Source organism: Coturnix japonica, chromosome 4 (assembly GCF_054131305.1).
Source record: "Coturnix japonica strain WE chromosome 4, WE-NBRP24, whole genome shotgun sequence".
NCBI classification, from domain to species: domain Eukaryota; kingdom Metazoa; phylum Chordata; class Aves; order Galliformes; family Phasianidae; genus Coturnix; species Coturnix japonica.
The window spans coordinates 20,105,262-20,123,331 of record NC_140666.1 but is presented as its reverse complement, the minus strand read 5'-3'; the positions used below and the strand labels follow the sequence as shown (position 1 = coordinate 20,123,331).

At 53.2% G+C, this 18,070-nt stretch overlaps 1 protein-coding gene across 4 annotated transcripts; it reads left to right on the top strand.

Moving 5' to 3' along the window:
- Positions 1-873: 873 nt before the first annotated feature.
- On the top strand, positions 874-17,974 carry LOC107312862 (actin-binding protein WASF3-like). 4 transcript variants are annotated; one of them, XM_015860669.3, is made up of 9 exons: positions 874-1,157; positions 5,684-5,841; positions 6,609-6,743; positions 6,844-6,997; positions 7,807-7,924; positions 8,031-8,206; positions 8,607-8,864; positions 8,949-9,340; positions 10,323-17,974. In XM_015860669.3, the coding sequence occupies exons 2-9, from the start codon at positions 5,709-5,711 to the stop codon at positions 10,478-10,480; spliced, it is 1,524 nt and encodes a 507-aa protein (XP_015716155.1). In that variant the 5' UTR covers positions 874-1,157; positions 5,684-5,708; the 3' UTR covers positions 10,481-17,974. The 4 variants fall into 4 exon arrangements, with proteins under 4 accessions (XP_015716155.1, XP_015716156.1, XP_085400860.1 ...); XM_015860670.3 differs by having other exon boundaries at positions 1,024-1,157; positions 8,031-8,146; XM_085544734.1 differs by lacking the exon at positions 874-1,157 and adding an exon at positions 3,761-3,863.
- Positions 17,975-18,070: the final 96 nt, after the last annotated feature.

Genomic DNA, 18,070 nt, shown 5'->3' with positions numbered 1-18,070 from the left:
TCTCATACGCCCCCTTTTTAAGCCTGTCCAGGCCCCTCTGGATGGTTTCCCTCCCTTTTACTGTGTCAGCTGTGCCACCCAGCTTGGTGTCATCAGCAAACTTGCTAAAGAACAATGGTCCCAGGATGCCACTTGGGACCGCCCTTTACCTGGACACAGAATCAATGACTACAACCCTTTGGCTATGTCCATCCAACCAATTCTTCATCCACCCAATAGTCCAGCCTTCAAACCGACATCTCTCCAATCTAGAGATAAGGATGTGGGGCAGGAACAAATCAGACGCTTTGCACAAGTCCAGCTAGATGGCATCAGTTGCCCTTGTTTTGTCCACCAATGCCATCACACCGTCATAGAAGGCCACCAGATGAGTCTGGCATGATCTGCCTTTGATGAAGCCCTGTTGGCTGTCTTAGATACCTTCTCGTCCCTCGTGTGACTTAATTGGGCGCTGGGATCCTCCTTCCAGGAGGATCTGCTCCATGATCTTCCCAGGCACAGAAGCGAGGCTCACTGGCACAGCAGTCTCCAGACCCTTGGGGGCTCAGTATTGAGGCTCTAGCCTCAGTGGGTGGTGTGAATCAGTATCGCAGATCAGGCAGATCTGGCATATGGCCGTGGAAAGGATCAAATGTCCCATGGGGTGGAGTGGAAGGAGTTTATTCCCCTAGGAAAGACCAAAGGAGAGACCAAGGAGAGGGGATATCACAGGGCATGGAGGAAGCACAGAGGAGATGATGGCTGTGAGGTGACCACCAGCAGGCAGAGAAGATGGTGCATCACCTGCCCAGCATCATCCCAGTCCCTCATCCGCCCTTCCGCAGGAGATCAGCCTAGGGCTGATAACCCCGCTGCGGGGCCAACAGGAGCGGCCGTTGCCGGGAAGGGGAGAAGGGAAAGCGCCGACCCCGCACCTCCACCGGGAGGAGCCGAACGTAGAGATCCAGCAGCACCGGGGGCGGCGGGGCCGGGGCCGCCCGCGCGGAGCGGAGCGGGGCGGTGCGGGGCGGAGCGGGGCGGGGGGGGGCACATGCGCTGTGCGCGCACTGCGGAGCGGAGCGGGGCTCTCGGCACGGCGGCAGCCGCAGCCCCGCACCGGCCCCGGGGCCGCCGGCACCGCGCATCTTGCCTGGAGCCCGCACTCAGAGCCTGCGGAGGTGAGAGGGTGGCTGCGGGGGGAGATGGTGGGATGGGGGTCCCTATGGCTTTATAGGGTTTTTGGGGTCTCCCACGCTTTGCGGGTTTTTATTTATTTAATTATTTATTTTTCCTTTTTCTGGGGGGTTGGGGGGTGAACACAGTGCTTTGCACTCTTGAGTCGGGGGGGGGGGGGGGTGTTACCGCTTTGCATCCTCGCATGGGGAGGGGGAGTATCGCTTTGGATCCCCGTGCTCCCCCCCCAACCATATCCATGTGTAGGGAGGCTGGACGCTGTGCATCCCTGCCTGGGGAGGGGTCCCCTGTCACTTAACCGATTTTCACGGTGGAGGGAGAGCCTCACTCCGCAGCGCTGGTGGAGGTTTTTGCCCACGCATGGGGTGGGGGAGTCAGGCTGCCTTCACCTCCCATCGGGAAGGAGCCCCAGAGCACTCGGCATGGGGGGTCGAGGACTCTCTGCATCCTCACATGTATGTGTGTGGGGGGCTTAGGCCTCTTTGCACACTGCATGGCCGCGGGGGTGCTGTCACTTTGCATTCCTGCATGGAGAGGGAACCTGTGTGCTTTGCACCCTTGCATGGCAGGGAGGGGCCATCACTTTACATCCCTGCTGCAAAGCTCTACCAGTGCTTTCTATTTGCACATGGTGTGAGGGGGGGCTGGATTGCTGGGGCCAGTGGCTGCCTGCACGTTCCCCCCTGCAACTCAGAGCCCCCGCAGCACGCAGGCACACACGTGCAGAGCCTGGGCCTGGTGCTCCGTGATTCAGCGACTTGCAGAGCTTTCATAGCAGCTCTGAACACTCGAGGTCTTGCTGCTGCCGTACTGAAATCCCAGTGGGTACAGAGCCATGGCCGCTTTCGGTGCAATTCAGGGTTGCTTATCTATGGCTGCCTGGTGCCTGGCAACCCAAGTAGGGGAGTGCAGCACCTGAATGGATGGGTCAGCAGTGGGATGAATTCATCATTCATCTGCTAAACTTCAGTGTGCCTAAGCACAGCCCTCGTTTCTATGTCTTGTTGTCTGGGTTTTAGAGGGGAATGATAAGGGGAAAAAAAAAAAAAAAAAAAAAAAAGAAAAAAGGTGCTTAGATGGCATTTGGCATTCCTACATCTCTTGAGCATCCCCAGCGGCAGGGAGCAGCTCAGTGGCAGGGAGAAGCGGCTCCTCACAGCAGGCAGGAGGTTAATGTGCTGTGCTGCTCAGCTACGAGTGCAGGGCACGCCGAGAGCTCTTACGCAGTGATGCAACCAAGTCCCCAAATGCCCGCTGCCTTCCCTGCGATCTGCAGCCTGCAGAAAAACCCTGAGGTGAAGCTGACTTGCTCGGAGTTGCTGTCTGCTTCAGCCCCATGCTGAACCTAGGATGCTCATCCTCCATTTTCTCGTAGATGACAAATCAGCTGTGCACGCCAAGATCTTGACAAGTTCCAAGCAACAGCCCTCAAGCCAAAGGGAAAAAGAGAAAAGAAAAACAAAAAACAAAGAGGCCAGCATGCTTTTGCAGAGCTGCCTGTCACTGTTGCAGGGAAACGCGTCTCTGCCGGCTGTTCCCAAGCTGTGAGTGCCCAGGAAGAGCCCTGCTGCTCTCCCGGGCTGCCCCGTGCTGATCAAAGCGCTTCTGTGGTGCAGAGAATGGGGGTTTGTTCGGCTGCGTCCTGCTACACTGCTGGTGGGACACGGCCAGCCTGCTGGTAATGAGCCGGGCATAGAGAGGGAATGGCATTGAAGGCTTCCTTTGGTGATAGAGAGTCATTAAAGCACGTGGTTCCTTTCCAGCAGGCTTCTTTCAGCCAAAGCATGCACAGGATTGCTGTTGCTCCCTGCCCCATCCCTGGCTCTCCCCCATCCCTTCACTGCGAGGGTATCCAAGCATTATTTTGGGATGGATCCAGAAAATCCACATCAACTAATCCCTAAGGAAAATAGCCACATGAAAACCCACCTGCCAGCTGATGTAGCTTTACGTATAGTTCAGGTCAAGCCATGCAGGAGCCTGTTTGCTGTTGAGCAACAGGGCTGTCTTTTCCCTAATCCCAAGGCAGGAGTCACTTCATATCCAGCATCCCCCTAAAGAGCATTTTGGCCACTGCAAAGCCCAGCTCGGTGAGGTCCTTGCAAGTTAGAGGCAATTGAGCCAAGTGTTGTTTCTGGAGCTGGAGAGCTTTGCAGCAGAAGGAAAAAAAAAAAAATAGTGTGGCATTTACTAACACAACTCTTAGGGAATATTTTTAGCTGTGTTGTGTTGCACTTCACAGCTCGGTGCGGTGGCGGAGCCTCTCTCCTGCAGCTTGGTGGAGGCAGAGCTGCTGCAGTTGGTGCGGCGCAGGCGGAGGCTGCAGATGGGCCGTGGGGAAGGTGCGGGCAACACTCTTGCTGGGATGGAGATGCTGGCCTTGGGCATGGGCTGCTCCAGCTCCAGCTCCAGCCCCAGCCTGGCAGAACAGCTCCGTTCCCAGGCAGGCAGCCTCAGCTTGTGCTCCTCTTGGCTGCAGGCACTGACCCTTCCCCTGGCTGTCCAGAAGGACCTCAGCCATGTGCGTGGCAGTGAGCTCGTTCCAGCACATCCGGATGGCTGCTGTTCAGCTCTGCTGGGCAAGTGTTCCCCACTGCTGAGACCTTGCAGCTCGCTGTGCTGTGAGCCTACAGACTCCTTGTAATGATGGATCAGCGACCCAGGAGCAGCCTCTGGGGATTTGCCCTCTGGTGTGTTTTGAGGGAGGGGGATGCTGGAGACCCAGCCATTTGCAGAGCATTCAGTGAGCCTTTTGGACAAGAGTTCAGCAGTGCTATCAGCTCCATGTGAAGCAATGATGCCTGTCAGGCTGGTAGGGTTCACAGTCACTCTAGCGATCAGCAGAGTAACAGTCGGTCACAGATGCATTTCCTATACACAAGCAATGTGTCTTGGTGGTGAGGGAGCACTCCATTTTGTGTGCAGCACAGCACTGGCTGCAGGGTTGGCTCTGGCAAGCAGGTTCTCTGCTCTGCATCCCAACCAAGTAACCATCTCACCACCTGCCTGATCTCACTCTCTCAGTATGTGTTTGCAGACCTCCTTGTCTCTGTTCAAGCACTGTAGATTTGCCATACACTGCTCCCTTTGCTTTTCTCCTTGCTCTGTTGCTGGTGCTTGGCCAGGGCTCCCGCTGGGCCACACAATCCTACTGCTTGCAGTGCCTGTGAGATCTGATCACAGGGGCTAAACAGACAGACAGAAACACAGACAGACCCCAAACTGAGCTCAGCACAGGGGCACAGCACTGAACTCTGTGAGAGCTCGGCATAGCTGGGGTCATGGCACACTTAGCCCATCGCTTCCTAAATCTATGCTCTCATCTCACACAATATGAAGTCAGCATCTCATTGCCACCTGAAAGGCACTGAGCATCACCTGGAGCATGCCATCATCCAGCCCATCCCCTCCTGCAGGGCCACCTGTACAGTCTATAGCAGTAGCTCAGAGGGGACACCAAGGAGCCACCAGCCCAAGTCCCTTTGCCACACCGAGCTTGGAGGCAATACCAAACTTCACTAAGCTCCTGTCCCAGGATGGGCCCTAGGTGAGGCTGCTGGGGATCATGATGATCTGTCAATGCCTGCCTAAACATGGCAGTCTGCTGCTTTAAGGCCTGCAGCTGCCCAAGGTCAGCCTTACCTTGGTGCCAGCAGTGACCATCATCAGTGCTTCTGGACCCCGTGCATCAGGAAATGCAGCCAGCATCCACAGGGCAGCATCCCGTGCTGAGAACCACTCTGCACCTCCCCTTTCCCATCCGTGGGCACAAGCAGCTCATTAAGTACTTCCTCTGGCTTTGGGAAGTGCTGGAGGGGATGAACTGGAGAGGCAGAATAGCATCTGCTTTGTGCTACTGGGAGCACAATTGGCCTTTTTGGAACTCAGCACTAATGATTTAGATAAAAGTTTTGTGCTGTATGTCAAGAGTTTGCATTTGCATTAGAAAACTCCCACCAAGCCTGGGTGCGGGCTGGGGGCTGGGGAGCGTGGTGGGTGCTATCAATGGGAATCTGTTCTGCCCAGCATTGTCAGGGCCAAAAAACGCGAGCTGTGCACATTTCTGGCTCTTGCCATAGTCAGTGTTCCTGCTGCCTTATGGCTATGCCCAGCTCTTAGCATCCCATCCATCCTCCTCCTCCTTCCTTGTGGCTTGCCAGTCCCACAGACAGCGAACTGCCCTGGCTCTGGGGGCACACAGGGATGCTGCATAGAGCAGAGCAGGACATGGCAGCCCGCATCGAAGCTGTGTGTGTGCACACAAATAAATCCCAGTGAGCTCTGCAGCCAGCTGGAAATAATGGAATTACAGGCACTCACTCACTCCCGTTTGGGTCGGGGGAGGTGTTCTGGGGCCGGCTGAAGGGATGGATCGCGCAGGGTTTGCTGCTGGTTTGAGCCACACTCTGTCATCACCATCTGCCAGATGGGTCCCCAGAGAGGGAGAAGAGAGGAAATGCAAATGGAAAAGGCTGTTTTGGGTTGTTTCTCCTTCTTTCTTCCTCACCAGGAGAGTGTGAGTGTCCACCTGAAGCATGCCACTGGTGAAGAGGAACATTGAACCTCGGCACCTGTGCCGGGGGGCCCTGCCTGAGGGTGTGACGAGTGAGCTGGAATGTGTCACCAACAGCACACTGGCTGCCATCATCAAGCAGCTGGGCAGCCTCAGTGAGTCACAGGGAATGGGGATGCTGTCACCCTGTGCCAGCACTTGGGATGGTTGAGGCGGTGTGACAATGTGGTTACTGACCCTGGTTTGGTTCTGAGAGTCCCCAGTAGGGTAGGATTTATCCAGATCTTAAGAAGGGATGCTCTTGGTGGAGTCCAAAGGGGGAACACAGGGATGCTTTAAGACTTGTTGTCCTCCCATTGCCAGTCTTTTTGAGCATCTTTCATTTCTTGACTTGGCTGGAAATAAGAAGTTACTTAGATTTTTAAAAAACCTCTTGTTAGTGCAGAACACTCTGAGAGCCATGTGAATGCTCTAGAGATAGTTCAGTATAAAAGGCCTCAGTCCTTCCTGCTTCATGACTGATTCCAGCAGCAAAGGGAAGGACAAGAGCCTTGTGCATGTGAGCGGGAACATTTAATAGGGGAAACCTACTTCACTGCTGAATATTGCCTTAAAATAGAAAGAGCAGTATAGGCTTCCCCAGGGCTCTCAATCTAGTGCCTTTTTCCCCCCTCCAGAACTAGATAATTTTCCAAAATAGTCCCAGAAAGAGAAGATCTGTGTTTAGGGAGCTGCCAAAAGTAGCCTTGATGGGGGAGCCACTTGCTTGGGGTTTGTGGGGCAAACCCCAGCCTGTACCTAGCAAGGATGGCATGTGCATTGCCACACCTGGAAGGGACTCAGCTTAGCTCCCCAAAACAGTGTACAATTCTGACACTACGAACAAAGCAGCACATGATGGGAGTGTGTTGTCTCCTGGCAGGCCGGCACGCTGAGGACATCTTTGGGGAGCTGTTCAACGAGGCCAACAGCTTCTACATGAGGATGAACTCGCTACAGGAGAGGGTGGACCTGCTGGTCATCAAGGTGACACAGCTGGACTCCACCGTGGAGGAAGGTGAGGGGCTGGCAGGTGGATAGTGTGGTGTCTGTGGATGTTTTGGGGTTGCGAGGTGAGGCAAAGGGATAATTCCCCCCTCCCCACTCCTTGTCCCCAGTTTCACTGCAGGATATCAACATGAGGAAGGCTTTCAAGAGCTCCACGGTGCAGAACCAACAGGTTGTGTCCCGCAATTCCATCCCCAACCCAGTGATGGAGATGTACCAGCGCTGCGACAAGCCCCCGCCTCTCAACATCCTCACTCCATACAGGTGGGGCAGCCATCCTCTTGCTCTTCAGAGGGCTGGGGGGGACACCTGGGGGTCTTGATAGGAGAGGTGCCAGGGGGTGTGACACCACTGTTTCGTGGTGAGGGCCATCTTCTCAATGTCTGTGCCACCATAACTGCACAGGACACCTGAAACAGGTGACTCTGCAACACAGAGTCAACTAGGTTGGAGAAGATGAGCAACTCCAACTGTCAGCCTTGGAGATACTATAGCACTGGTGCTAAGGTGTGATGACTGTGTTGATGGTGCCCAGAAAGGTTCTGGTGCCTCCTCGTGGAGATCTTCAAAGGATTCTGGATGTAGACCTGGGCATCATGCTCTGGTGGCCCTACTGGAGCAGGAGTGGGACCACATGGACCCAAGGGTCATGTCCAACCTCAGCCACTCGATGATTCTATGACCCTGACCTACCGAGTCCCACCACTAAATCATATTCCTTTGTGCCATGTCCACAAGATCATAATGTGGTACTGTAGGTAACGATATCTCCACACTGGTCATTATGGTGGCCCACTGTCACTTATGTCTTTGACCATACTGAGCCTTCCTATGCAGGGGAAGAGGTCTCTTTTCTGAGAACACATGCCCAAGGCAGCAGCATTACTGTCTCCACATAGTTCTGTGCAGTGTCCCAGTGCAGGGCATGAGATGGGAGAGAGATGGATGCTGGTGGGAGGTGGTAATCATGGGAAGGGCTGAAGGGTCTCTATCTGTGCACTGACATTACCAGCCCTGAAATATTTGGGGGATTCCCCCTCCCTGTGGCTTACATTGCCCTTTTCTCTGTTCAGGGATGACAAGAAGGATGGCCTCAAATTCTATACCGACCCCTCCTATTTCTTCAACTTGTGGAAGGAGAAGATGCTGCAGGCGACAGAGGACAAGAGGAAGGAGAAACGCAGGCAGAAGGTAGCAGGCAAGGGGATGGCTCTGGGGTGGGCTCAGGGCAGTGCTTCATGGGCATCACCCATGGAGGCCACGGGACAGAGGTGGAGCTGCAGCTGTGTGTCCCCAGGAGCAGCGGCTGGTGGAGGACTCCACTCGGGAGGTGAAGAAAGTGCGGAAAGCCCGCAACCGGCGCCTGGAGTGGAACATGATGGCATACGATAAAGAGTTCCGACCCGATAACAGGTTCTCACCATCCCCATATCACATGGCATCATCGGAAGGATCACTGTCCCCAGATAATAGGCAGGTTTTACCTATTATGCGTTCAGCTCGCTGGGCTTCCTTTGCTTTTTGGCACTTCTGGTTTTTCTCTATCCCATCCCTGGGCTAGCACGCCAAAGGCTTTTGGGAAGGTGAGGTCAATAAGCCATAGACCCATGTAGTTTCATGCGCAGCACAGTGGTGTCCACCAGGGTCACATCCTGAATGTCAGTGTTGGGATAAAGTCCAAATGGTTTAGGAGCCGAGGAAGAGTCTGGTCCAGCTCCATTGCTGTCCTCCTCCTCTCTGTGCTCTCTTGTCTGCCTCTATTTTGTGGCTTCCCTTGTGTTTCGTTGCCCTGACAGCAAGTACCCCAAACCACTCCCTTGCCCAGCCCTCCCTCTCCCAGGCATGCGACCCTTTGGTTTTCCTATCGCTGTAGATCCTACACTTCAGATGTTGCTGAACACTCGTACCCGGCAAGCCCCAACCACCCGGCACAGCTGCTGGCCCCGACGGCCCACCTTCCTGCAGAGCACAAGGAGGGGGTGCTGCCAGCGGTCCCCCCTCCAGAACATGGCTACCGACCACCAGCGAGCAGCCGGCAGAACAGCCTCAACCGCGCCCAACAGCCCCACGCTCCGCAGCCCCCCGAGGCCGTGCTGAACGGGCCCAGACCGCACTTGGTCAAGGATTTTGGGTACGGCTTCCTCTCGTGTCTCAGGAGATGCGGGGATGCTGCTGCCGTGCCCTGTGTTGCTGATGGTCCTTCTCCCCTTTGCAGACCACAGCCGGTACCGATGACGGAGTACTTCGTGCCGCCGGCCCCGCCGCCCCCGCCGCCTGTCATCCCCTCCGCTCAGACCGCCTTCGACAGCCCCATGGCGGCCCCCGCAGCGCTGCCCCCTGGCGCGGCCGCCCCCGCCGCCCACCCCTCGTACGCTCCCTCGCCGCCCCCCGCACCGCCCGGCCCCTACTCCGCTTCCCCGCCTCAGGCCGGCCCCATGGGGCCACCCGTGGCCCCTCCACCGCCGCCACCGGGGCCCCCCGCTCTCAGCACCTCGCCAGCGCACTCAGCCTCACCGCCGGCCCCCGCCGCCGAGTCTCGGAAACCGCCGATCCCTTTGATGCCTATGAGCGATGCCCGGAGCGACCTGCTCGCAGCCATCCGCAGGGGTGAGACGGGGAGGGGGTCCGGCTGTCCCAGAAGGAAGGGTGCCGGAGGCAAAATGCTGTGGTCTAGAGTTGGGTGGTGTTGGCTTGCTGGACTTCCAGGCGAGCCCTGGGTGTCTGGGTGGTATACAAAGATGGTGGAACCCAAATGGGACTGGGGGAGGAGGATCCATGTCCCAGGGGTGATGGCGGGGAGGTTTTCAGAGGGATGGAGAAGCTTTGCTACAGAGAGGAAATGGGAGAGCTGGGGTTGTTCAGCCTGGAGAAGGCTCCATGGAGATGTGATAGCAGCCTTCCTATAGCTAAAAGGGGATACAGGATGGGTGGGGAGGAACTATTTGTCAGAGGGCATAGTGAAAGGACAAGGGGTAAACAGCTTTAAACTAGAAGAGTAAAGGTGTAGATCAAATATAACAAATAAATTCTTTATGATGAAGGTGGTGAGGCCCTGGCACTGCCTCATCCCTTAAGGTGCTCAAGGCCAGGCTAAGTGGGTCCTTGGGCAGCCTAAGCTGATGAGGGACAGCCAGCCTGTGGCAGGGGGCTGTAGCTGAATGAGCTTTGAGATCCTTTCCAACCCAACTCTTCTGTGAGCTTATGATGGCTGTATGACTTGAGGCGTCAAGTCTCCTGTGAGCTTATGATGGTTGTATGGCTTGAGGTGTCACTGCTGGGGAGGTGGCAGCCCATGGATGGAAGTGCTATGACAGCACTCCTGGACACCCAGCCTCCTGCCAGACTGCAGCTGATGCTGCTTGCTGGGGTCTCTTCCATTTACCTTTCCTTCTGCATGCAAATGTTAAGAATGAGTGCAAGATTTGGCCTCCAAGAAGCTTCAATCTCCACAGGCTGAGCAGGTGTCAAGGAGGAAGGTTGTATCTTTGTAATCAGGTGCAGCCACCCCATTCCAGTCCATGCATTTAACTGGGGATGGCAACTGGTGGGTGACGGTGCCCCTAAAGCTCTCCCACCTTTCCTAACACAGGCATTCAACTTCGGAAAGTCCAGGAGCAGTGGGAGCAAGAGGCCAAGAAAGAGCCCGTGGGCAATGACGTGGCCACCATCCTGTCCCGCCGGATCGCGGTGGAGTACAGCGAGTCAGACGATGACTCCGAGCTGGATGATAACGAGTGGTCGGACTGAGGGGCCGTGCCAGGGGCTCCCCTGCAGCAGGTGCGTACGGCACTTCCCCCAAACCTGGATGCCGACAACCGCCATCAGCCCCGCTAATTCAGGAGCTTTGCTTTCACACCGTGTTGAAAACCATTCGGGCAGCGCTGGAGGCTGTGCACGGGTAGGAGGCACCTTTGAGGCAGTGAGGCCAGGAATTAGCAGCACCTCCGCGCTTAATGATGCTGAAAATGCTCTGGCTGGGTGAACGGGAGTGCCCCACAAGCTGGCTTCAGTGGAGAAATGAAAGCAGAAGGCAGGAGAGCTTTTGCTGTTAAATGTATAATTGGGAGCTCTGGGAGGAAACCAAAGTGTTTGTGACCCTTGAGCCCACTCCCATCCTTGGGACAGATTTCTGGGAGGAAAGGCATGGCTCATGCAGCTGGCAGGGAACTGGCGTGTGTAGTGCAATGTATCCTGAGGGCAAGGGATGGGGAGCAATGTCCCAAAGCCCCGCTATCCTTGGTCATAGTGCTGAGCTATTATAGTATTATTTAAAAAAAAAATAATAATAATAGTTAGAAAACAAAAAAATGCTGCTCTTAGGTAAACCCAAACCACTGAAATTGAGGGTGAGGCTTGGGCTCACTCTCTTGATTTGCACTTTGTATCCCCATGAACCCTACTGGTACAGTTGAGATCAATCCCATCCCAGGGCACTGTCCTGGTGCTGCCCTGTCCCTTGTCCCTGAAGCACAGTGCAGGTGGGGAGTGCAGGAACGGGGCCCCCACCACTGTGCCAAAAATACCAGTTTGCTCACCAAAATAGAGCATGATTCATAGCAGCCTTTTCACGGAGCTATTAAAGGAGGATTTGCGGGAGTACAGAGCAAATGGGTGTGAAATACTGAAAACATCCCAGTCAGAGGTATGGCTCTACAGAGCTGCAAGAGGCTTCCAACCAGCAGTGTATGGGCCAGCACCAATGTGGGCCCATCTGACGTGGCCATGTGGCCCCCTCTTGTATTCCTGTACACCATGAGCCCTGAATGAGGGAAAAACCTGAGACCCACTCATGTTATCTCTTCTGGAGAGTGTATAGACTTGGTGCCCACCTTCCCCAGCTGCCAGGTGGACATCAGAGCCAAAAGCTGTGCAGGGAGTACTCTGAGCTCCTGGAAGCTAAGAGACCTGTAAAGCTGGTGGGAGGGCTGGCTGTGACCCCAAAGGCTCATAGGGGCTGATGCTTAAATCCATCCTGAGAACTGATGATCTTAAAGGATGCCCTAAGCATCTGCTTATTTCCCCCTGAAGAGAAACACCTCGTGGTGAGACATGATAACCACAAGCCCCAACCTATCATCTGCTAAGAAGTGTCATCATAAGATCTTGCTGGTGCTGAGTAACACAAAATAGTCTCTGTCCCTCGGAAGTGACATACCTCATTTCTCTGCATCCCACTGACTTCTTCCAGTGGGACTAGAGCAGCCTCTTTCCTCCCACCACTGCCCCACAAGCATCACTGTGATGCTGACCAGGATTTGGACTGGGTTCAGGAGAAGATCAGAGTGACTGGGGAAGGATTTCAGGTGGGAAGTGAAATCTTTTGGTGCTGGTGAGAGTCCTGCACCCTTCTCTGCCCTGCTGTGGTCCACAGCCAAGTGTATGGTCCCCCCCTCTCCTTCAAGGAAGCTCTCCTTGACTTTAACACTGTTGAAGGAGATACACAGAAAGTCCTTGGGCTTTTGGCCCCATCCTTTTGCCTCCACCAGTGGGGCTTCCTTGTCAGATTGGGATTAGAAGATCTTGTATAAAAGAAAAAAAATCAGAGTAACATTTAAGCAGTCACCTGTCAGTACTTACTGCAGAACAGTGTTAACATAGATGCACTTGTGATACTGTTCTATGTGGAAAGAAATTGGTATTTGATAATTTAGCAAAAGTAATGGCCTCACATGAGAGGCTGCCATTCCTGTCAGGGTGTTCATGGGGCTAACCCATGCTGGGGCAGAACTGGGGCACCATACCAGCAGATGGAGATGGGGAAGGGGCTCAGGGACACATGGGGATAGCTCAGCCTTTGGGTCAGTGGCTGCCCTCATAGTGGGAAGAGGGGCTGAGTGCCCCTGCAAGGCTGGAGTCTCTTCATGCTCTGGTTATGCTTTGCCACATGGAAGCATGTGATGACTCTAGTAGGACTTGCTGTGGTTGCATGTGATGGGTGAGGATGACCCCAGCAGGCTCATGTTCTCATCATCCCATGGTGACCCCATTGTGACATTAGGTTGGCAGCAATCAGCCTGTGCTGTAATCAGGGTCAGTGCCATTGTGTGGCAAAGCATTTGACAATCACGCACTCAACCTTGCTTACCCTGCACATGGGTCGCATTGGCAAAGGAGCCATGGACCTCGTGGTGGCAGGGAGCAGGGCTTACCCCCATTTCCCTGCACCTTCATGTCCCTATGCCATCCTCACCATTGCCACCTCAACCCCCAAGGGATTCCAGTCCCTTCCACATCCCCAAATCCAAAGCAAGGCAGCATGACCGTAAGCCTCTGAGCATCGCTGTTGCTAGAAGACATCACAGCCCAGCTCTTCTAAGGGCTGAGTCTGCCTTGGCTGCGCAGGAGCTATCCTGATAGGACAGATGGGCTGATCCACAGGTAGCCTCCCAGCGAGGTGCTGTGTTAGAGCTCTCTGCTCAGGTTTCTTATGTAGTCAGTAAACAAGTAACCTGTGTAGTCAGCGCGGGCTGCAAGCACCTATTTCTGCTCTGATTGCAGTGCCCCTCACACTCCCCAGCTCTCTCCTGGCAGCCTCACAAAGGCAGATGGGCAGCACCTGATGGCACCAAAAGCCTAATATCATTCAGCAGCCACACCTGCAAGGTCAGCTCTGCTGGCAGAGCAATGTCCTCAATGCCTTTGCTTGAGGGTCTCAGCCACCTCTGAGTACGACCGTCTTTATTCCAGGTGTACACTGATATTTTTTGACCTGGTCACCTCTGAAATCCAGCACAAGCTCTTTGGTGGGTCTGGGCCAGGCTAGCGCTGCAGGAGCTGGTTGTGCCGGACTAATTAATGCTGGCTGGCTGACCCATATGCTGCACACTCAGTATTTTGTACATATGTGCCTATTTCTGTATACACCAAAAGTAGGCCACCCTGCATTATACAACCTGAAATGCTCAAGTCCCCATGTGGGCTGATATAAAAGTGAATATTTAAATATTTTATCTAGCTTGGCAGCCATTAAAAATACAATCCAGGTCACAAATGATTGAATTCCTACTGTCTCTCAAGAGTACCAGAAGTGGGTAGGGGGGATTCCCCTGCATATTTAGGTATCATGTTCCACATTAAAACATAGCAGTGGCATTTCATTGCCAATAGATAATCACATAGTGCCAAGCATTTAATGAGCCCAACCAATCTCCTGAGGTTCCCATTTGCCATTTTATCTGCCTTCTCCTCCTTGCCAATTTATGGGCATAAATTAAAAACAATAAACAAAATATTGCCAGCAGGGGGAAGCACATTCTGCACGCATACGTATGATCTAGGCTTGAGTCATCCAAAGAGAAAATAAGCTGGTTTGCCTCTGCTCAGAGATGTAACAGGAGACTTTAGTACCTGTGGCCCATCAGGAACCTCTTGGGTGTCTCCAGTTGACCTGGAAAGGGACATTAGGAGAGCACTGTACCTGTGGGTTGTGCAGGCTGGTCTGGCTGATGTCTGGTGAAGGTTATGGCATAAGTCAGGCAGTGTTCACAATCCAGCCTTGCACGCAGCTTCTCCTCAGACTTGGAGGAGACTCAGACCCAGTAGCGGATGCTGGCAGGTTTTAGAGGATCAGTGTCCTAAAGGAATAAAAAGGCACTGTGTGGCTTCTGGCTCTCCGTCCTAGGCAGACACCTGGAGGGGAGTGAGCATCACACCCTGCAAGAGCTCCTGCACTGGCAGTAGTTTCATCTCAGTGAGGCTCTGGACTGGTGGGAAGCATAAGGCTGAGCACAGGTTCTCCAAGGAGCTCCCTTCCCTCCCTGCAACTTTGACATCTATATCTCCTTTTCCCCCTGGGAACAGAACCTGAATCAGCACCTTCCCTGTAATGACCAAGGAAAACCCCACACAGAGGGAGACAGGTTGCAGCACTAGAGGTCCTCATTTGGAGGGTGCTTCGTCACAGCATCGTAGCACAGCCCTGAGGATGGAGCATGGAGGGCCATGAGAAGCTCTTCCCATCTGGCACAGGGAGCACAGACTGTCCTTCTCACTACCCCCTGTTGTCCTGTAGTAGTTGTTGTTATTTAGGGTTAAGAGTTTCTAGGCTGGCACATCGCTTCACAGGTAAAAATAAAAGTAAGGACAAGGGCTCTGTCCTGAGGAGCTTACAGTTTACAGTAAAGACCGTATGACCTGCACTGCACTTTAGAAGCCACAAATGCTCACTTACTCACATACCCATGAATTTATCCTCCCAACTGGGCAGCAGCACCTCAAGGACCACTGTCCCTTCCCCTAGGTGACCCCACAACCAGCGCCACAACCGCACCCCCCTGCTGATAGCAGGGCTCTCTGTCCCTCCACCATCCCCACGCAGAAGTGCCTGAGCAAAGCATGGGAGCAGTGAGACATGCTGATCTTGTCTTCATATGGGTGGCCATCCCCAGGCCCCTGTTCCACATGGGGCTGTGCCCTCCTAGGATGACCATGAACATGGTAGAAAACACACCTAGAAGTGCTGGCATGGCTACCTGTTGGCACTTAGAGCTGCCCATGCAATATATGTGATGCCCCCAAGCTCATAGACGTCCTCCTCCAGGCATTTTTACTTAACCCTAAACTCTAAAATACTTCAGTCTTTAAGAGCCAGAAGAGTTTTTCCCCTTGTCTCCTTTGTATGTATGTGTGTGTGCAAATCTAACCTTCTTACAAATATCAACTTTTCTAGACTCACTCATGCAGACTTTACTTTATCCAGGTGAGAATCACATAAGGATTTTGCTGAGAAGGGGGAAGAGTGTCATAGGATTCAGTGGATATTCATCCCAAAGCCTTCAGTACTATGCTCACAGACAGGTTAGGAGAGGCAATGGGATGGGCCCAAAGCAGGGTTCCCCTTGCTGGGAACCATCCTGACTGCGGCATCCCTTGCAGGCAGTGTTGGTGTAATATCAGTATTAGTCTCTGTTCATGCTGATACATTGCCCTGAGGCCACTGATAGCTCTGTAACACTACATGATGTAATACTACATGATAGTAGGTTATGGATCTTTCACCTTCCCACCTCTCTTCTGACAGATATAGTCTCACAGATGGCCCTGTTCAGAGCAGCACCCAGAGGTCCCTCTATAGTCTTTTGCATTTAGTGAGAATGTGCTTAAATCTGTTGCTGGCATTCTGATTAGAGTTGTGTACCCATGTGCTGGTGAAGCAAGCCTTACCTTGCACTCCTCTCATGTGGCAAGAAGGTCAAGGGACTGGAGCATTCCCAGGAGCCTCCAGCTTGATGGCAATTCCAGCACTGAGCATGTAAGGAGCATTAAGAAGTCAGAGGAAACAAAATAGAAAGAAAACACTGTCATCTTAGCTCGGTCATGCTCCCACCACTCTGTACAAGAATACCCTTAGATAAGCAAAACCCACTGCAAAGTAATAAAGTAATCTGAAAAATAAACATATTTAAACCCCAGAAAAATAAAGCAAAGAAAAAACTTTCACGGCTGCCAGGAAAAATAAATAAATGAGTAAATGAATAATCAGCCCAGCACTGCCCACCAGCTGCTGCCACCAAACCACCTCCAAAAGTTGCTTCATATGAAACTCATTCATAAGAGCAAAAGAATCAACCCACCAAACCACAGCTCAGCAAAGAGATGAGCCTCCACTATGGTAGGAAGTGCTTTTATCCCTGAAGGCCCCAGCTCAGCTCAGGTGCTTCAAATCCCACTGATTTCACCCACTGTCAGTGCTTGTTAGTGCCTGATGCCTCTGCTGGGAGCAGCTACCTGACAAAAGGCCTCTTGTAATGGAAAATATATAACCATAGCACTCTTGAGATGGAAGTGAGGTGGACTTAGAGCTCAGTGAAGTCACTGTGATGCACACTGGGGAGCTGCTGGCTCTGTTAGGGGTGCTCTGAGGCTGGAGGAGAGGTGCTGCTGCTGGTTCCCAAATCTCATCCCACTATGAGTGTTAGTTGTGGATCCACCACCACAGTTGGTTTTTGCTGAGGGATTTCAGATCTACTTTCAGCTGTGGCCAGTTACCCACACATAGAGCCTCTCTTTGTGGTGCCTTTCATCTCATGTTGGAGCAGATTAGAACAAAGAAAGGAAAACTCATACTGAAGAGAAACCTTTTGCTCTGAAATGCAGTTTTAGGAGTGTTTTGGGGCTGGTGGCTCCCCATTTTCCTTCGCAGTGGGGACTTGCCAAGGGTGTGTGGCTTTGGGCAGTTGCTGCAGTGTTATCACTGACACAAGTGCCTTCTCTGGGGATCTCCCATGTGTTTCCATGGAGCACCCAAGGGTTGGAGCAGCAGTGATGGAAATCCAGCTTTCAGAGCTCCCAACCCCAACTGAGGGGAGGGACAGGGCATTTCTAAGCATTTGTAAGTGTTTCTGATGCTCAGCATCCCCACGTCCAGGTGACCTGCCCACACAATGAGCTATCGACCAGGATTTCACCTTCCCTGCATGTGAGGTTTTACCCCAGGGTAGCCTTGGCATGAGTTTTCACTCTGATCTTGGCCAGCCTAAGGGAAACCCACTCTGGCAGGCATACAGGTGCACACATTGAACCTTTGATAGGGAACAGTCTCCAGAAGGGCACAGTGGGGCTGCACGGAGGGCAAAACCCCCTCCTTGCTTGGCTGCAGGACATGCTTGTGGCTTTGCTTCAGGTTGTATACAGGAGGAATCATTCTCTTCTTCTTCCTTCTCTTCCTTCTTCTCCTCTCTTCTCTTTCTCCTTCTTCTCCTCTCTCCTCCTCCTCCCAGTCTGCTGGATGGGCTCAGGGCAGGATGTCCTTGGGGAAGGAGCAGTAGCTCCTGCAAAAGGCTCAGGTTTTACTGCTAGCAGACTTATTACCCACATTCCTTTCCATTTCCCACTTGGTGGAAGCAGCCGACAGGAGATGAGCACCACTCCCTCAGGAGGGTCACACAATGCAGGGTATAACCCAATTTCCTTTATTATATAGTTAACTATAAAGAAGAAAGAGGTGTTCACTGTCTAATGGGGTCTTTTAACCACGTGCACTTAGTCAGTAGGTGAGTAGATGTTGCTGCTTGTACCTATCTACATCCCCAGTTGCTACGTGTGACCACATGTATCCCAGCACCACGGGCTCTGCCCTGTCACTGGGAGGAATGGGGGAAGGATGGAGCCCGCCAAGAGCCGGAGCACCGCTTGTGACTGATCTGTGAGAAACGTCGTCCGACATAATCCCCAACTGTTGACACTTTATGCATGTGCTAATAAAAAAATAGAGTCAAATAAAGATTTTAAGAGGTTCGAGTACATCTCATTTCGCCTCTTTGTCAGCTCGCCCTCGCCGTTGGCAGCCCAGTGATGTGCAGATCGCTATTAGAGCCAAGGGCAGAAGGAGCAGCGCAA

Bases quoted from the DNA above. Each gene is read 5' to 3' on its own strand.
- LOC107312862 (XM_015860669.3), top strand. From the start codon at position 5,709: ATGCCACTGGTGAAGAGGAACATTGAACCTCGGCACCTGTGCCGGGGG. The intron at 8,865-8,948 runs GTACGGCTTCCT...TCCCCTTTGCAG, and splicing joins CACTTGGTCAAGGATTTTGG to ACCACAGCCGGTACCGATGA. The intron at 9,341-10,322 runs GTGAGACGGGGA...TTCCTAACACAG, and splicing joins GCTCGCAGCCATCCGCAGGG to GCATTCAACTTCGGAAAGTC.